The 19305-nt window shown below is 40.6% G+C and overlaps 1 protein-coding gene across 2 annotated transcripts; it reads left to right on the forward strand.

Moving 5' to 3' along the window:
* Positions 1–11875: 11875 nt before the first annotated feature.
* On the forward strand, positions 11876–18567 carry LOC147062652 (sodium- and chloride-dependent GABA transporter 2-like). Of its 2 annotated transcripts, none has more exons than XM_085906265.1 (15): positions 11876–11944; positions 12937–13181; positions 13348–13482; positions 13683–13823; positions 13904–13994; positions 14074–14206; positions 14317–14451; positions 14618–14721; positions 15067–15191; positions 15442–15554; positions 15632–15769; positions 15878–15980; positions 16843–16943; positions 17141–17311; positions 17402–18567. In XM_085906265.1, the coding sequence occupies exons 2-15, from the start codon at positions 12962–12964 to the stop codon at positions 17528–17530; spliced, it is 1839 nt and encodes a 612-aa protein (XP_085762391.1). In that variant the 5' UTR covers positions 11876–11944; positions 12937–12961; the 3' UTR covers positions 17531–18567. The 2 variants fall into 2 exon arrangements, with proteins under 2 accessions (XP_085762391.1, XP_085762400.1); XM_085906274.1 differs by having other exon boundaries at positions 15632–15733.
* The last annotated feature ends 738 nt before the right edge of the window (positions 18568–19305 follow it).

Below are 19305 nucleotides of genomic sequence, written 5' to 3' on the forward strand. Positions count from 1 at the left end.
GTTTTTCCTTGCCTTCCTGGGAGTTAAGATCAAGGGATGTTGAGAATGATTGTCATGTGAAGCCCTTTGAGACTTGTCTGTGATTAAGGGCTATATATGTAGACTTGACTTGAGAGTTCACATAATGTTAGAAGCTGTATGTTGAAGCAAATTTGGAGAGACCTGGATTCTTGTCCGTGGGGAGGTTGAGTGGAGTTAAGTGGAAGAGCAGCTACAGCAGGCAGGAAATAATACTCTTGTGGAATTTCCCAAACTCCTTCACCAAATACAGCACTTATGAGTAGCTCTTCACTCGCTCGCTTCCAGCCACCGGGAAGATGATCATACTGGAAGTGACTACCGACTAATTTGAAGAAGAATAATATTTATCGTCTGTGACTTGGAATGAGATGACGAAGACAGTAAATAAACACTCTCATCCAGAAAATAATGAACAGAATTGAAGAAGACCACTGAGCAAAACGTAACGGGAGGAAGTGTATATTCAAATCCATATTTCAATGACGATGCAGCGTTTAAACACTATATCTTGACTGTGCACAAATGCACTCACGAGATAGCTACATCGGCAAAGTTCTCTGTTTGAACCCTTTCATGCTACAGATCCCTGACAGTCACCAGACAGACTTCTGTTTTTCTACCACCCTCACACCAACCCTAGCTCTCTCGCTCTCTTGCTCTCTCGCTCTCTTGCTCTCTCGCGCTCTCGCTTTCTCACTCTTGCTCTTGACATTTCTCAGGTTATTTACAGAGACTGACAGCTTTTCCCACTGGCTTAGTCTCTCTGCACACCCTGACATCATCTGGCCACATTATATAAGCTGTGTGTACACAAACACAGCATGTCATACATATATATCTTTGAGTAATAAGATCTCACTGGTTGCATCAGGAATAAGGTCTGGGTGGCCACCTTGTACCACACAGAAGACAGACATTCATGTGCTTTTGGACCAATCTCTGCCTTTTCTCACATTTGCCATTGGTTAGGTGAGATTTGTAGTTTCTGGCTTTTCACTCTTTCACACTGCATGAAGTGACCTCGCTGTGTGTCTGCCTGGCTTGCTTCCTTGTTTTGGTTTAGCCAGACATCAACATCGGGCTGAAATGTGTAAAACAGTTCTCCGTCATCTTTTCCATCCCCTCTCTGGATTTGTTATCAGAAAAGAAGTTCATGTTTGATTTGAATTCCAATATGTGCCCTCATCAAAGGTGCTGACAGACAGTGTGCATGTCTGTATCTATGTCTTTGTGTTCGTATAGAAAGGAGTGATGGTGGCGGTGGTAGTGAGGGGTTTCAGTGGAATTATTGGGCTTTTGTTGACAGAAGGGGAGGAATTTCTGTAAGGGCCTGTAGAGGACAGTAACGTCAGCAAAAAATACCATCACTTGCAAATATGTCCATGTACGTGCATAGATACATTTTCATTTTGAATTCTGTTAACTTCTATTCTGTTGTGATAGAGGTCCATCCAATTTCATGTTGATCCATAAAATTGGTGTATGAGACTATAATTGACTCCTTTTTTAAGGGTTCATGTTGTAAATCTCGAAAATATTCCGGGATTTTTCAGGCATTTTGTGGAGCTCAATTATTATTATTATTATTATTATTATTATTATTAAGAAGGACATGAATTACTTTCTGTGCTGGCAGACAGGGTCACTGCCCCCGAGCACTGACCTACATCTTGAAAAGATTGCTGTCCACTCTATCATTAGTTCATGAGCAGAGTGTTTGCGGGGTTATGGTAAGGCAGGTTTTTGTGGCTGTGTGTCAGTGTGTCAAAGTGCACCAGGCCACTTCCTTTCGGATGAGTGGGTGTCACAGGGAACATATGTCTGGTAACTTCCTGCCATCAATCTTTGCATGACAAACACAGATACAATTTCCGAGTGTGTTTGCCTCGGACACAGATGGCATCTGCTCAAGGGCTTGTTTTGAGCGCACTTGCTAACCTGCGCTCTATTTGACTCAGACAGACTCCCATCGAAGTTGATCTCTGGCCTTGAGGTCATTGCCCATTCGACTCAAACACAACAGGAAGTGCACTTATTTACCCCGCTAAACCAAACCAACAGATGACAATGCTTCATGGTCTCCTACACCACCCTCGTCTGCAGTTGATTCCACATCATTTCACTCAACTCATTCAGAGGCCATTCAAGGTTTCATATGTTTTCCTTTTGAAAATGCAAAGAATGCTTGAATCAATACAGCCTTGTCGAGCTCTGCCAGAAATGACAAACTTCTCAAGCCAGATTAACTTTTGACCTAGCAGGCCTCATTCTTGAGAGTCCAAACTCCCTTGAACACCACGGTAAACAGGTGTTGTCAAAGGTTGACCCCTGTGCAAAAAGACAAAGATGTTGCAGGGGGAAGTATATCTAACATCCGGGGTTGTTACTATTTTGGTGGTTAGGTACAATTGTGAGGTCTTTTCAAAAGGAAAATATTCCGATGATATTTGCAAGTTTGGATGAGTGGAACCACCCATCCGGGAATCTAAGACCACCAAGACACTAAGCTTTCCAATTCATTGGCTCAAGAAAAGAAGAAGGTCAAAAAGCAACAGGAATTTCAAAATAGAACATTTTTTCCAGATTTCTGAGAGCTGGTGTTTGTGAAGTTAAGAGTTTATAGTTAAGTGAGGTGATATGTGTCCTCACAGTAAAGTTATGGTAGCATTTGGGATGAGGACATGCAAAGAGCTGCAGCCACACTTACAAAACCCTGATGTAATGTTTGTGAGGACTTAGTAGTTTGGCATGCATTGCTGACGTTAACGCACGCTAAAGCAATGTGGGACAAAGTGCACAAACACATGCTACATTCAAAAGAACTCAACTTTTCTCAACCATCATCCTGAATCCTCCAGAAGCAAATAATCCCTCTCCCCCTACTCCATTGTTCAAGCTGTGAAAAAATTGCTCTGTCAGTATTTGGACCTGATGTTGCAGGTCATCTGGCCTTGAAACCAGACTGAGTTAGGAGCTTATGTTTATTTGCTCTCACAGGCAGATCTGGACCCCCTCTTATTCAGACAGCTTTTCATTCGACTGAACACCGGACAGGCTGTTGAGTCCACTGTAACAGATTTAAACAAACTTGACACTGTCCCGGTTAAGAGGAAAACAAAAGACAAGATGTACTTTTGCTGTGATTGGCTGTATGTCTATTCAACCACATCATGCAGCCTTGTGATGCCAGGCTAAAGATCATCTCCAGATGTTTAATTGTAGGAAAACTTAAAGAATGGATAAAAGCATGATACACTGACACCCGCCGCCCCCCAAAAAATTTGCAAAACAAGTCAATTTAAGTACCGTTGTTTTTGTCCAGGCCTGTTTTGTGAGTGTCATGCCTTTGTTAAATTATCTGTTTTTAGTTCTGTTTTTCATGTAGTCAACTTTGTTCTTGCTTTTTTGCACTATTTTTTTTCCAACTTTCTTGTGAATTTTTGTTGATAATCTGTGATGCCTATCAACAACTCAATAAATCCAAGTTTGTTCCTGTGAATTGTACATTTGGGTCCTTTATGCATTATTGTCTGTAGAATCACCAGAAATGACTCTGGAAGCCATCAAGACCCATTGCAGCGTGAAGGAGGTCCATCCGAGTGAATAATTAGTCAAGGTAACTTCCTAAATTGACATGGTAAATTCCAGTCCTCAATCACACATCAAATTAGTCTGGCAGATCAACTCCAAAAAGTGTTGACTCTAACATGAGTCAAACCCACATTTCCACCCACCACTGCTTCACCAGCCTTGCCCGAAAGCCTTGTGATGAGCCATCTGACGACTCAAGGGAAATTTTTGCTCAATTCCGGTAACTACAGGTTTTTTGGGGGGGGGTCCAATGTGAACTGGACTACCAAACAACCGTGTTGGACTGAGAAATCCAAAGTGGGTTTCACAATCTCGCATAAGACTGGAAGAGCAGCTGGCTGGGCCATGGCTGAGTGATTATTTTAAGTCAGACATTTGCAATTCACCTCAACTTGTCGGTAAGGAAGAGATTTATTACTTCTTTTTTTAACCACACTACTCCCAGAACGGACGCAGTTTGTGCGCATCAAAGACCTGCATGGGCTTTCTCATGCCAAACTCCTTGTCAATCTCAGACCTTATCAGAAGATGCATCAATAAAACCTATCAATTCAGTCCAGTTTAAATCATTGATGTGAGCTCAGTGATGCCATTGTGGCAAATGATCCCATTCAACCACATACCACATAAATGATGACATCAACCCATCAACTCAAATGAAGCATTTTAAAGTGTTGTGTCGGTACAGCTTTGCCAATGAAAAACAGACAAAAGGAGTAACAGCCCTGTGGTCTCTGGCGAGAAAATGAGAAATAGATTAAATGAAGCAGAGGCATCTGGGTAATGAAAGCAGGATGCTTTGTGGCAATTCTGAGAGCACTTTGACCAAATCCTTCAGACAAATAAAGTCCAAGAGACAGGAGGATCACCAGATGAGCATCATTTGGAGTATTCTTGGATGTAGTGAAGCGTCTGAGTGAATCATTGGGGGGGGGCGCCTGGGCAAGCTATGACCTGTCTAGATTGAATCATTATTTTTCTCCCTGAAATGAACAAAACATATTCCTGAGGTAAATGCAATTTATGAAACACAACTGTTTTTTTTTCTATTGCAGGTAAAGCATGATTTAGTTTTGTGAGATTCTATTACGGTTTTTGGTTTACAATCGACATGTGTTCCTCTTACACCCACCAACTTAAGCGAATTCAGTACAGAAGCTTAAAAACACCCTAAACAAAAACAGTTGCAGGTCATAAATGTGATCATAATCAAATTCAATAACAGTAGAAAATAAAAACACACTTGTGTTTCTGTGATTGGCATTTTCACTGAACACTGTTAAGGGGTCAAGGCAATCTAGCATGAAGGTTGAGACCATAACAAGCACCTTTGTACTGTAGATACAGTGTTGCCTGGCCCGTTTTGCTATCATGTCAGCCTTGCCGACGAATTTTGGCTTGAAGCTGGCCTCATCAATTGAATTCATCCCATGCTGTTCTTGATTAACTTCTAACTCCATGACTCTCTAAAAGTAATAATCATAATCCAAGTCTCTAGAATAGTTTGTGACAAAATACACATTGTAATACTTCTGCAATTGAATGACCTCACTTGGACATACTGGTGACTGAGTTCTTTTATTCATTTAGTTCCTTTTGAGAGGAACCTTGTACAGCTGTTTCATGTGGATCTGATGTTTCGTCCTAGAAATGGAGGTCACGCTGACATTGATTGCATTGATGTTTCAAAAGACCTCATCGTCTTCCAGAACTTTTGTCTGAATTTCCTTGAGTTTGATTTCATCGTTGGCCACCACCATGACCATAATGGCCGGCGGGCTCCTGCTGTTCAGTTTGGAACCTTGCCCTAACTTATGAGTGAGGCAGACGTTGAATCCTCACAGAAGGAGCAAAAAAGCTATTTGGGATGAGAACCACAAGTCAGATAATACATGTTACTGGATGAGGCTGGATTGTTTGTCCAGCTTCTCTGTATGAAAGGTCGATTGATGACTTGCCCTAATTTCCACAAGGAACCTGAAGACCAAAAAAGCTCTTCATTAAATGCCACAACATTCTCACTCATTCTCAAAACAGAGCCACATGGCATGGTTTTCTATGAAACTGAGGAACCAATAGTCACCCTGAATATTTTTTTGAATGTGTGAGAGAAGGAAATTGCTCTTGGTGTACAAAGGCTGCATGGTAATTGTATATCCATGTGTGTGCACAGAAGGACTTGTCTGGCTGCAGCTATAGGTGAAGCAGCCATCCTTTTCAACTTTGTTTCCTTTGTCTCACACCCTTTTGGATCTCCACCCAGGTTTCTGTTGGAAAGGGACAGGCATTTCCCTGATTGTTCCCCTGTGTTGCTCCGTCACGGTTCTTCCTCTTCGAGAGCCTGGCCAGAAAAAGCATTGCACTCACTGCTTATATCAAGGTCGAGTGTTTTTGCTCTGCGGCCATGAAGGTGTGTCAACTCCCACTGGTGCCCACTGGCAGGAAGAGAGCAAGGAAATAACCCCCATCTTTATGTCTTAGTGTGCAGATTTATTAACCCATTGCCCTTTCATTATCAAGCTTCAAACACTATTTTTTCAGTGTTACTTTTAAGTTGCTTATCAAGAAAAAGCAAACCCAATGGTTTTACTGTCCTAATATACAAATAATTATATTGGATTATGTATATAGTAGTACAAAAAATCCTTTCAGTTTTCACTGAAATATTTTTCTTTACGTAGTGATGTCAAAATGAAGCTTCAAATTTGCTTTATGAGCTAGTTGTATTTATTTGACTCTTCTTATAAAAGGTCTACCTGCTCTGCTATGCCTGGTCATTCCCCTGCACATTGAACACTTTATTCTGAAGCAAAAAGTACAAAGTCAAGTCTCTTTCTGCTGCATCTACACCTTTCTGTATTTTCAGTTTTTTGCAGTTCTTTTTTAATTCATTTTGTCGTTCTATTTTAATTGTCACAAGCCTCGGGACTTATAGGGCTAAAGTTTGGGTATTCTATTTTTCCCTATGTAAAGTGGAAAAATCTGTTATGATAATAAAATTCCTTGAATCCTTGCGTGTACTGTTCATCCGTAACAACAACACAAGGTGCCCCCCAACCGTTTTTAAACAAAACTTCCCCACTGAGTGTCTCATCCTTTTCTCACGGCCGATGAGTGATCCATCCATGCATACAGACTGGCGGTGTTTACCATAAAGGATGACTGTTCACATGGCTTGTCAGGTGATGCATGTTGCCAGCTACCTGCCGTGCAGCTACAGACTGTCTTGGAGCCCAGGAGGTGAAAAAAACATTCCGATTTTTTTTCAGCAGAATGGGAATGCTAGATGTGTGCACATGTGTGCCTTAACATGTGAAGAAATTGACAATAAAACGGACTTTGACTTTAATTGTATGAGTATAGAGCAGCTCGTCAAGAAATCGTGTGTGTGTGTGGGCCTAAGAATTACGACGTACAAATGTCAATGACTTAATGTGATCAGTCACTGTCATTAACGCATTTTTGATTCAATGCCATCAGCTGTGCCTCATCTAGGAAACCTTCAGTGCCAAACCTTCACTCTTCGTACATGGCTCAACTCCACCACTTGTGTTCCAGATGCTGCCTTGCGATCCTCTAGAAACTCGTTCAACTCTATTTAGCCACACCTCCATGTGGCTATATTTCATTCTTTTGCGATTTTTTTTTTTTTACTTTGCGGGCTACATTTTTTCCCCCGTTGTTTGGCTTCCCATCATTTTCTAGATTGCTTCTCCTGTTGAGGGCTACAGAAAAGCTGGAGCTTTTCTTAGCCCACTTAAGGTGAGAGGTCAAGTACACCTTGTACTCATCGCAGGGAGACAGACTACCATTCAAACACACTGGACACCTATCAAATAGTCTTCAATTAACCTAACGTACAGAATTTTGAACTTTGATAGAAAGAAGTGGAGAGAATCCAGAAAACCACAGGCAGTAAGTTTCCAACTCGTTGCAGTCTCAAAATGCTGATTTTTAAAAAAATTTAATCACACACACACACTGTATTTATTTTGCATTCTCTTCATTCATCACGATGTCTGGTCTGCGGTAATATGATACAGGTCACACAACGGTGAGTTTGATTTTCTCTAAACGTTACTCGAGTTTGGCCATACGTTTACTCACATGGCATTCCGTGCCGATATTTCTTTCATTTTATCTCCACACTGTGTTCTTTCCGCTGTCTTCCTTTCATTCATTTGCTAGTCAATGAAGGTTTGTGTATTAAGGAAAGTTAAGTTTGTAAACAAGGAGAGAGCTGGTGTGGGCTTGACCCTTGCACAAAATCATCCAGAATCAGTGCACAGCCCAGAATCAGCTGTTACGCATTCATTTTTCAGATCAGGAACTAACAAACGTTCACACGTGCTGATATTTCCAGTATCGTGTCAGTATCGTGTCGAGAGAAATCTGTTAACTCGGGCGCAACCATCGTTTGTGTCTTTGGCAATGAGAAGCCTTTGTTGGCTGTACCAAAGTCAGACCTTTAAATCAGCTCTCACATTACGTATTATGAAGATTTCTATTTTGGTTAAGTAGCAAGATATTCAAATAATAGCACCTCTCCAACCAGATGCTCTCGGATTACTGCACTAACCCAATAGTCCTAAATAAAAGACATGTAATGTTTTTTTTGCCTCAACTTCAGTCTTGCCTAATTAAAAGGTGATTTAAACACCATTTTGCATTGTTTGTATTTTATTTTCAGTACATATTGACATACAGAAGAGCATTTACAGATTTTCCAAAGAACTTGGACTTGTGTCTTAATGTAAACATATATTGTAATTATTGTTTGATAACAGATATTACAAATGGACATGTGACACTGTTTCATGTTGTGTTTTGTGTGAATCAATTAAAATAGTAACATCTTGTCCAGGTGTTGCTGTGCATTTTTTGTTTCGATAAAATATCTGAATAGACAAACTCATAGGAATTGTTAAAAATACAATATAAATTTGCAACCACCTTAAAATGTCATAAAGTTGGACTGGAAATGTGTGTTCTTATGACATTGTGCCAAATAGTGATGCTGCTTAGGAAAACCATCTCACTTGACAAATGATATTTAAGAAACCCCTCCGAAGTCTTTTAATTTTGCAATTTTTTTTTTAAGCAAACACATACAGTACTTCACCTTACCGAAGGTCAACTTGTTCCGTTATTCTTGCCTCCCTGTGCGTACTTCCTCAAGCGACCCAATTTCCTGCATACTTTCCATTTCTCTCTCGCTCTGCGTGTTCAGTGGGGGGAAAAAAATAACTAAGGGAAAATTGAAAAACCTTGAGAATAGGAATGAGTAGCGATAAGATTTTATCAACACCACTAATCTTAAGGGTAATGTTAATCAGTCCAGTGCCTAAACGGTATTCATATCGGTACTTTTTTCTATTAAAAAACACCAAAACAAAAATATTGGAATTTTTCATTTAAATAAGTGTACTTGTCTTACAACTACATTAATGTCAAATACATTTTAAAAAGAAAAGAATTGATCAACTCACTTATATTTAACAATGTGCTACTGGCTGCCTCACCGGTGGCAAACACAGTCAGCGGTGGGTAAGAAACTTTTTGTCTGGGGTGTCTGCAACACAGAGCTGGCTAGCGAGTTGAAAATCGCTTGTCAACGTGATAGTGTGTTTTTCTCATAGGAGCTGAAATTAAGTAAATCCAGAATATTGTGTCGAACACTTTCGTATTTTCACAAGTTGATGGAAACAGGAGCAGCAATGTGCAGAATTAATTTTGGTGGTAATTATTTCACATTTCAGAAACCAGGTGATAAGAGAACATGACAAACCAAGCCAGGAAATACAATGTTTGCCTCTCTCCTGTGATAAAAAAAAAACACACCAGGAAGTCGAGTTTTAAAAGTGGGCGGGCTCATTTGCTAGAAATTTCATCCTCATAAAGCAGTGTACTGCCACTTTAACCTCCACGATGAATGGGAAAGATTATTGTATAATCACAAACAAAACAGGACGTACAGCATTTTTGCCTGGTAAATGATTTCAGAAAAGTGGGTAGAGAAAGTAATTTATATAATTGAAGTGCAACCTTAGGGACTCATTGGGACTCGACAGCCACAGAAAACAGAGGTGGGTGGCAAATGGAGTTTTTTTTTTTTATTACATTCAGAGTAAAGGAAATGATTCAGCACAAAAAAAGTCATGATTGCCATCATGTATGTAATCTTGAGAAAATGTTTTGGCTTGTTGCCAGAAAGAGACCGAATGTATGTAACAAATCTGAGAAAAATGTCAAATATTAAAAAATGACAAAATGATTTGTAATATTTAATAATGCATTTTCTTGCTTGTTCCAGACACATTTTAAGAGACATTTTTTACTTTTTCATTCTACTTCTATCTCGTGAATTATGATATAATGCATTGCTATTATTGAAACCAACTAGCATTCTCATGCTGTTACATTATTTACTGTTGATGTTTCTATGGAAATAAAACAGCCAATGAATGAATGGCATCAGATTTAAGATAAAATTAGGACAGGACATGTGTTGTGGTTGATGATTATATTCGGCACACTTTCTTTAAATTGTGTTAAATTCAACAAATGAGTCATGTAGCTGATTGCTCATAAAATCTCTATGAAGGAAAATCAGGAACAAATAAGTGCTACACCACAAGACCCTCAGAGGAGATGTATACAATGTGTGGATGATTAAGTGATTCTTGTTTTAACTAAAGCATATGAATTTCTAAAAAAAAAATGAAGAGGAAGGGGTATGCAGCCATAAATCTTACCCATGCTCATAAAAAAAAAAATCATGACACATAGTGACAAGGAATGTTGCAACACAGTTTACAGCAACTGTTTCATATATCAGAATGTCAAATGTTGCTCGCTATAATCTTACATTTAAAGAGTTTTGTCTGAATTTCACAGATTGCTTCTTTCTGAGATGTTTTATTTTTTCTCAATGCTCACCTCTCTTTGTAACGCCCCCATGCCCCAGATACCTGACACTAATTACAAGGTCCATAAAAGCGAGCAGAAGTTGTGTTGCGGACTTTGCCTGGTCTCCATCACATATATTGGCAGCACATTAACAGGAGACGACATTTGTCTGTGCAAAACAGTGAATCTTAATGCTGGGCTTTTATTTGGCACCCGAGGGAAAGCCTCAAGGACCATGTACAATTGAATGTGTGTGTTTGTACTAAGAGCATGTGTGTAGTTGAGGAATTCAGGCATTGTATAACCACCAATTACTCTTGACCTGTAACCGTTTTATTTTCTCCAGGGAGTTTGTGACACTAATGAGGGAGACTCAAGTAAGGTACTTAGTTGTAGACTAAATCTAGACAAAGAACACTACGGCTTACAACACAGTCACCCTAATTACCTGGGTGGATGCTGTTATTCACTGTAAAGTTGTTTGAAACTTGTCTTATATACTGTACAGGAGTGTTCATACAGTGTGGTTTGCATTTTTTGTCAAGACAAACTATTGTATGCATGTGTTGAGGAATTCTTCCTACCCAATCTTTCATGACCCTATGTGAACCCCCCACCCCCTTCCCTCATAGCTGTTCTGCAACCAAGAAGTATAATATAATATAATATAATATAATATAATATAATATAATATAATATAATATAATATGCAATATTATATAATATTATATATAATACATAAAAACATATGTTTGTATGTTTGGTTTATATATTATTATATAATATTATATAATATAAAATAATAACACATTCCAGAAATGTATTTCTTCATTTAGTCAGAGGGTTTGATGCATGCTGTTGTCCAAGTTATGAATGAAATCCACCACACACAACCGCTGTCTGTCTGCACCTTGGTCAACAAAGCGCTTTACAAAAACATTCAACAGAAAATATCACAAGAATCATTGGCAATGATAGAGTACACACATAATGAAGAAACAGTTTTTCACTGCCAAGAGCACGTGTTGTTTACAAAAATAGAGCCCTTAAATTTGATACATAGAAATGTGCCTGCTTGTTTTATTTCAGTATTGTTCTTTTTATGGTGGCTATAAATTCAGAACTGATTAATTTCAATTGGATGTGTCTAAACTATGCACAGTGTAACCTATTAGAGAGCAGGTATCAAAGTATTTTTTGTTTATTTCTGTATTTCATTATTTCTCAACGTTTCTATTGGTTTTGGATGGACAATATCTGCCCCCTAAAGGAACGGTATTGGTTGTGTCAACAGTGGCATTGACGACGGGCGTGACGTTCTGTTCTCTTTGGAAACGTGCGCCTATCTGGAATAAACCATTTCGATGATAGGAATTGGAAGTACCTGCTGTGTGAACTGTGAAGCGTTATAGTACGCGCAGAGGTAGGCACAAGCGATGTCGATTTACAAATATTTACATATCGGTTTATTATAGCTCTTAATCAAGTATAACGTCAAAGGACTCAAACTGAGTTGTGACTTGTAGATTACATTTCAATTTGGATTCGACGAGGACGCATGGTGAACCTGTTACGTATGTGCGTGTTTGGCTTTCCGTTATCAGTAGCGGTCATAGGCACGGGCTACACGGATGATGGCCCGGGGCAGGTATTGGAAAAAAAAAAAAAAAAACCATTTTGTGCAGCAAAGCGGTTTTTTATCATTTGTCATATCACTGTGTGAGTCAGGCCTGATGCTCGTGAGGGGTTTTCGAGTTGACATGACAAGTCAGTGAGCAATTGGCTCAGGCAGAGTATTATGGTAGCCAATCAGAGCCAGTGTTTTTACACTTGTGCCGACGCACATTTGTCAATCGTCACACGCACATAGATTACAGGCAGCAAGGGTGTCAGGAGGTGCAATCCGGGGTCACGGGCATGCTGGAGTCTATCCAAGCAGTCATCGGGCAAAAACCCTAACTGCCCAGAAAATGGAATAGCGGAAAAAAAGTAGTCAGTACGGGGATAATGTGCATTTTAAATCTACATATTTTGTGCGGCCGTGTGTGTTTTTTGTTTGTTTGTATGTTGGGTTTAAAAATGTAATGGTGTTTGCTGAAATTGAATCATTCATTTTCTACGGGTCAACCTTAAAGCTTCACGCCCGTCCTGTCGGAAGACAAACATCAGCCTCAGTTTTATCTGGGGGTTTTTTTGGGTCGTGTATGAGGGACAGATCATTGTCCCAATAAAACTGCCCGCCCCATTCCCAGTGTCATCTACACCTAAGCTCATGAGTTCCAGCACGGACTTGAGAGACAATAAGCAATAAGAAGAATGGGAGAAAGGACAAAAACACCCTCATTTCACTTTGCCCACAACTACGTATGTAAATCTTTGTATCCACCTAGCTTACATTGTTCTGTATCTTTCAAGGGGTTGTGTGTGTGTGTAACCAACGATGACTTCCCCGTCACTGCCACCTCAAATGGAGCCAGTCCTGAACAACATTGAAAATGAAAGAACCTCAAACAAGACAACAACAGAAATCAACAAAGTTGACTTGCATGCCCGGGGTCAATGGGCCAGCAAGGCTGAGTTCCTTCTTGCCGTGGCAGGCCAGATCATTGGCCTGGGAAATGTGTGGAGGTTTCCATATTTGTGCTACAAGAATGGAGGAGGTAAAATAAATGAGAAAGCTTTGCAAGTAGCAAAGCAATCAAAATGAGCTTCTTCTACTCACCTCTTATTTTATCTCTTGCTAATCTTTTTCGTAACTTTCATAGACTTTACAACATCCTCTTCACAGAATGAACCACGGAAAGTAAATGTTATCTGTGTGTCCAGGTGTGTTCTTTGTACCTTACCTTTTGTTCCTGGTGCTGTGTGGCATTCCTCTGTTCCTCCTGGAGACTTCTCTGGGCCAGTACACGAGCCTAGGTGGTGTCAGTGCCTGGAGAACCATTTGCCCAATATTAGGAGGTACATTTGTATTGTACTGTATACTGTATTTAATAGTTCAATGAAATTATATTAATCAATTCTATCAATCAAGCAAAACAGTAAGACTGGATAAACAACAACACAAAATACTGCATAGTAAACGCATTGCAGTTCAGGTTTCTGGTTGCGGTCACCAGATAGCATCAATAAGCTTTGCTTGTTCTCTTGTCTGTCTGCAGGGCTCGGCTATGCAAGCCAGATGATGATCCTGCATGGATGTGTGTACTACATCGTCATACTGGCTTGGGCTCTATTCTATTTGTCATACAGTTTTCAGGAAGAACTACCCTGGTCACACTGTAATAACTCGTGGAACACTGGTCAGTTAGTACAGTAGCTGCAATCAGGTCCACGCGGATGGCATGAAGTATAATACATGTATTTGTGCGCTTCCCTGTAGATGCTTGTTTCATGTTTGACCATCGTAACCATACAGCCAATGTAAGCAGCCTGCCTAAGAACACCACGTCACCTATCATGGAATTTTGGGAGTCAGTGCCTCCTCGGTTTCATTGCTAACTAATGAATAAAGGTTTAGCTTATTGTGGCAACTCTCTGTGTGTGTTGTAGGCGAGAGGTGCTCCAGCTCTCCGATAGCTTAGACGAGCTCGGTCCTATAAGCTGGAAACTTGCACTGTGTCTTGCCCTCGTCTGGCTCGTCTGTTACTTCTGCGTGTGGAAAGGTATTAAATCCACAGGAAAGGTGAATATAAAATGATGTCTTTTTTTTATGTTACACATCATTCAGCGGAGTTTTTCCCATTGTTTGTAATTGTCATTCTTCTCGTTTCCTTCACACTTTGTACTTTCCAGGTTGTGTATCTCACAGCCACCTTTCCATACGTGATGCTGTTTGTTTTGCTGGTGCGTGGTGTCACTCTGCCTGGAGCAGCCCAGGGAATCATCTACTACCTCAAACCTAACCACACACGCTTGGCAGACCCGCAGGTGTAGACAGACAGTCGTGTCCGTAAAATATAAACTTAAGGTTTTGGATCAACATCAGATTTCAAAGGTTACCAACAGAATTTAGATTAGATCATCTGTATTCAACTTTGGTAAGAAATCGTTGGAGCTTGCACCGTTTCTTTACTGTCTTTTTTTTTTTTTGCAGGTATGGATGGATGCAGGCACCCAGATCTTTTTCTCATATGGAATCTGTTTGGGTAGCCTCACAGCCCTTGGCAGTTACAACAAATATAACAATGATTGCTACAAGTGAGACATTTTATCACATATTTAATCACACAGGCAGCCACTCAAATCATTTGGAGTCCATATTGTGTGAAAAACTAGAAGCTAATGGTCAGATGGGTTCTAGAAAGAATGAAAGGAATGGCCCAAGAAAACATGCTTGGACACAGCCACACCTTCAAGAAAAGCCTTAGCAACCCAATTTCCCACACTCAACTCAGTCATGCCAGAAAACAATCAAGCACTTAGCTTTTGGCTTTTCTTTACAGCTAATCCAGAATGCAAGGCCATCAACTACTGCCAGATGCACTTAAATACACGACTCAGTTTTATGTAAAATTTGAAATATTTTTTCTTTTGTGCATACAGGGACTCGTACTTTCTGTGCCTCCTGAACAGTAGCACCAGTTTCCTTGCAGGGTTTGCCATCTTCTCAGTGCTTGGTTTCATGGCGGAGGAGCAAGGAGTGGACATCGCCACTGTGGCTCAGTCCGGTAAGAACACATTCGATACAGATATCCTAAAATCTTTGATGAGCCTTTCTCTTGTTACTCCACTAGTGGGCAGTTTTCATTCTACTCTATGCCATGTCTGTAGAACAAAGAAAGATCTATTTTCTTCAAAGTAAACTATTTTCAGCCTCGGCAGACCTAATTTCAGCCACCACCGGAGGATTACCACTGACTCTTTATTGCTTTGGATTTACTTTTATTTTTGATACTCTTGCGGTTTTTTTCATCCCAGGGCCTGGCTTGGCCTTCATCGCCTTCCCCAGAGCAGTAGCCATGATGCCTATTCCCCAACTCTGGGCCATCTGTTTCTTCCTTATGATCATCATGCTGGGGCTGGACACACAGGTTGGTAGCACAACATGACATATTACGTGAAGCGCCATAAGTTAAAAAGAAACAGAAATCTTCTTTCTGTCTTGCAGTTTGTGAGTCTAGAGGCGTTGATGACATCTGTGACCGACTTGTACCCCCATCTGATCAGACGCGGCTACCGCAGAGAGCTCCTGCTGCTGTCTATCTGCATTGTATGCTTCTTGATCGGCCTGATTATGGTGACGCCGGTAACATGACCTCTGTGTGAACGCGTTGAACTAACCACTCACTTTGGATTTTCATGACATTGAGTAGTCCACTTTGTGTGTTTCTTTGTCTTGCTGCCGGCCATCCAGGGTGGTCTGTATGTGTTCCAGATATATGATCATTTCTCCTGCAGTGGAGCCAGCCTACTGCTTCTCTCCATCTTCCAGTCTATTGCAATTGGCTGGATCTATGGTAGGAAACAGTCACATGTTTTTAGTGCTCATGCGTTTGAGATTAAAAGGAAATTGTATTAGAGAGCAGGAAGCAGAATGACATAAAACCAGTTTTTGTTATTACATTACTCACATACTTTTAACTTCCCCACTCCATGGGCATTCCCACTCATGGTCAGTAGACCGAACATGGCCGCAGCTTACCCTCTGTTGCAAGATTGGCTCAAAGCCAGGCTCTTGTCTGTCTCCTCTGGACGCTCAATCAAGCCCCCCCCCCACCCCACCCTCTCGCCCTCACAGTCTGGTGGCTCGACATAGTCACTATTCTAGCCCGACCCGCCCAGGGACAAAGGCATTAAAAAAAAAAAACATTTACACACATGCCATGTCAGTCAAGGCTAAAGAAAATGCAATAAAAAGAGAAGGGACTTTGTAGGTGATAATGATTAAGGGAAAAACATAGTTGCGTACACTGATCCAGCTAAATACCAAAGCAACTTTTTTATGACTCTCCCAGTTGGAAGTGAATGTTTAGGAAGCGAGAGAATCTGAGGGGGAATTCCACAGGAATATCAACTCCACTACACGGTTTGCTTCTTATTTGACCTTTTTACTTCATGACAATGGCTGTGACAGTCAGGAATTAAAATGTCTGGTTCATTTCTCATGTCACCCTCAGGTGAGTTTAAAATTATGGCAATGTGAGCAGAATAATAAAGCCAGAGCTTAGTTCTTACTCAAATCACAGAGTCTCGTTAAAGGAAACTACGTCTCATTTAGAATTGTATATACATATCCGCTTAAAAAGTACTTTTATTTCCTGTCATTATAGCGACAAAATCGATTGTAACTAAAACCACAACCACTTCTTTTGCGCGAAGGTGCCGAGCGCTTTTGTTCAAACATTAAGGACATGACAGGCCACAATCCCCTGCTTCTCTTCAAGCTGTGCTGGAAGTATCTGACGCCAGCCGTGTGCACAGTAAGTGACCTGCCATGATCGAAAATGTACGTACGTTTCCGTAGATGGGCACTTTACCCCCATTTATTTTAAGTCCATCTGTCCTTTTTTTAAAAAACTGTTGTCCTCCATCCAAAATGGGCATCTGTCTGGGACAAAGAGACAAACCAGTCCATCCCAGTGATGGAACGTCAAAACTTCTTTCATGTGACTTGTAGGCTACCTTCTTGTTCTCCTTGGTCTGTTGGTCTCCATTGAGCTTCGGGAAAGGCCTGGTCGCTCCAAGTTGGGCAACATCACTTGGCTGGCTCCTCACCTTGTCCTCTGTGTCTCTGCTTCCAATCTGGGCCATCTATGCACTCGCCATTACACCTGGCACCCTCACACAGGTTCTGACTTGTTCTTCAGTCGCTTTGTTCTTCTTGTGTCCACTTCTTGACACACATTTAACCTTTGTGTGTGCTTCTGTCACACCACAGCGTTTTCACACCCTGTGCAAACCCACCATAACTTCTCCACAAGCCTTCCATCCCGGTATCCTGGCCGAATACAGATCTGCAGTTCCCCTAAGCGAGAAGCCAAGGAAAGAAGTTGACAACGTCATTTGAGACGACGTGGCTAAGCATCGATTTGTGATGCACTGAAACTATGCAGATGTGATAAAAAAGGGTGGAGTTGCTTTGGATCTATGACCTCTCCAGCTATGCACGCCAAGCAAATACAGTTTATTTCAATCTGTTATGGTAGAATTATTATTTTATTCTATCTTAACGGTACATTTTGGTGGGGGATTCTCAATGATAAATGTTTACAATACCAGTTACCTAAACTTTACGTTGTGGTAGCTACAAACACTACGATTCAGTGATGAGTTAATAGTCATCACTTCTGCGCAACAGCAAAACTGAATCAAATCCTTTTATGTTTCCTGTTAAGGGAATGGCGAGATGTTAACATCACAGTACTGTCGTGTTTTTTTTATTTTTTTTATTGAACTAATTGGTAGCTAATACGCTTGCACAGCTATGACATTGTAGTTTTTGCCATATTGTCTGCAAGCTCAGCAGTTGAGAAACAGGTAAATCGATTTTGGGACACATCAACGAATCATTTCACTGTCTTTTCTTGATCTCCATTGTATCTTAATATACAAAATATGAATTGCTTATTAATTCTTTAGGTTCGTTTCAACAAATTTGGTTGTGAAGTGGGAAATGATGCTGCCAAAAAATCCCTGACTTTATATATCAACAGTGTCTATTTAAGAATTGTGTCTCCTCTTGTATTTGATCATTTGTTAATTGTGTCTATGTGTGTCCTGACCAGTTTACGGTGTACCCCGCTTCGGCGCCTACTGACCAGATAGTGGCTGGATGGATCATTTTGTTCCACATGAATGCGTGAGCGAAAACTGTGATTGAAAAATATGTGATTCCTATTCAATTGGTATCACTCAAAAGGCAGCTAATAGCAAAACTTTTTCGTCAACTGATCGTTGTCATCATCAACTGTCATCATTGTTAATTAAAACTGTTCTCTAGCCAATTGTGACTTTGCATTTTTTTGCTGAGACTTAGAACCTGTGAGATTAGTTGCTATATTAGGGCAAGGCGTTTCTTTCAAACACATTTCTGGCATGATTGATATTTACTTAGCTGCATACATGATGTGAATAAAGGAGTGTGCACATGTTCTTTAATTCATGGGAGTGTTCCTGATTTGACATGTAAGATTACCTGTGCTTCTTTAATTCATGGGAGTTTTCCTTATTTGACATGTAAGATTACCTGTGCTCATGGCTAGAAATGAAGCCTACACAAACTTACTTAGAGGCATAGCGAGTTCCCCACCTTCCATTTTTATCTTAATAGAAATTCTGGTTTAAGCAATGATGAAAGCAGGATGGAGAGCATCCATGTGTGCATTCCAAAGTTGCTGGCGGGGGTTAGGGGGTTCTGACAGCAACACTTAGTAACAAAGCTTGGCGGTTACGTAAAAGGATCGGCTTGTCAATGAGCTGTATTGGATTCTCTCCTTTCCCAGTCACGGTAAGCGACGGGCTGGTTCCATACACGTGACGTGGCACGTGGAGGCCTTCGATAGTTGTTTTGGTGATGTTCTGTATGCAGCCTGTGTGTGTTAGCAGGGGGGGGGGGATAACGTTGGCGGTTTATGTCCATATGGTTGCTTTGGCATACATCTCCGTCTCAGATGATAAGGATTAAAAATCATCCAATGGGTGAATGTGAGGTATTCATAAAGGGAGGGAGCGACCATTGCAGGGATTCGAGCCAAACTGTGTACTTCTGCACACACACACACGCACGCACACACGCGTCTGCCTGACATCATAGCAACCTGATCAAACATCCTCTATGACACA

The sequence above is a fragment of the Syngnathus leptorhynchus genome, chromosome 1 (genome assembly GCF_054491065.1).
Source record: "Syngnathus leptorhynchus isolate UIUO chromosome 1, UIUO_Slep, whole genome shotgun sequence".
In the NCBI taxonomy this organism is placed as follows: Eukaryota; Metazoa; Chordata; class Actinopteri; order Syngnathiformes; family Syngnathidae; genus Syngnathus; species Syngnathus leptorhynchus.

Bases quoted from the DNA above. Each gene is read 5' to 3' on its own strand.
- LOC147062652 (XM_085906265.1), top strand. From the start codon at position 12,962: ATGACTTCCCCGTCACTGCCACCTCAAATGGAGCCAGTCCTGAACAAC. The intron at 14,207-14,316 runs GTGAATATAAAA...TGTACTTTCCAG, and splicing joins GTATTAAATCCACAGGAAAG to GTTGTGTATCTCACAGCCAC. The intron at 17,312-17,401 runs GTTCTGACTTGT...GTCACACCACAG, and splicing joins CACCTGGCACCCTCACACAG to CGTTTTCACACCCTGTGCAA.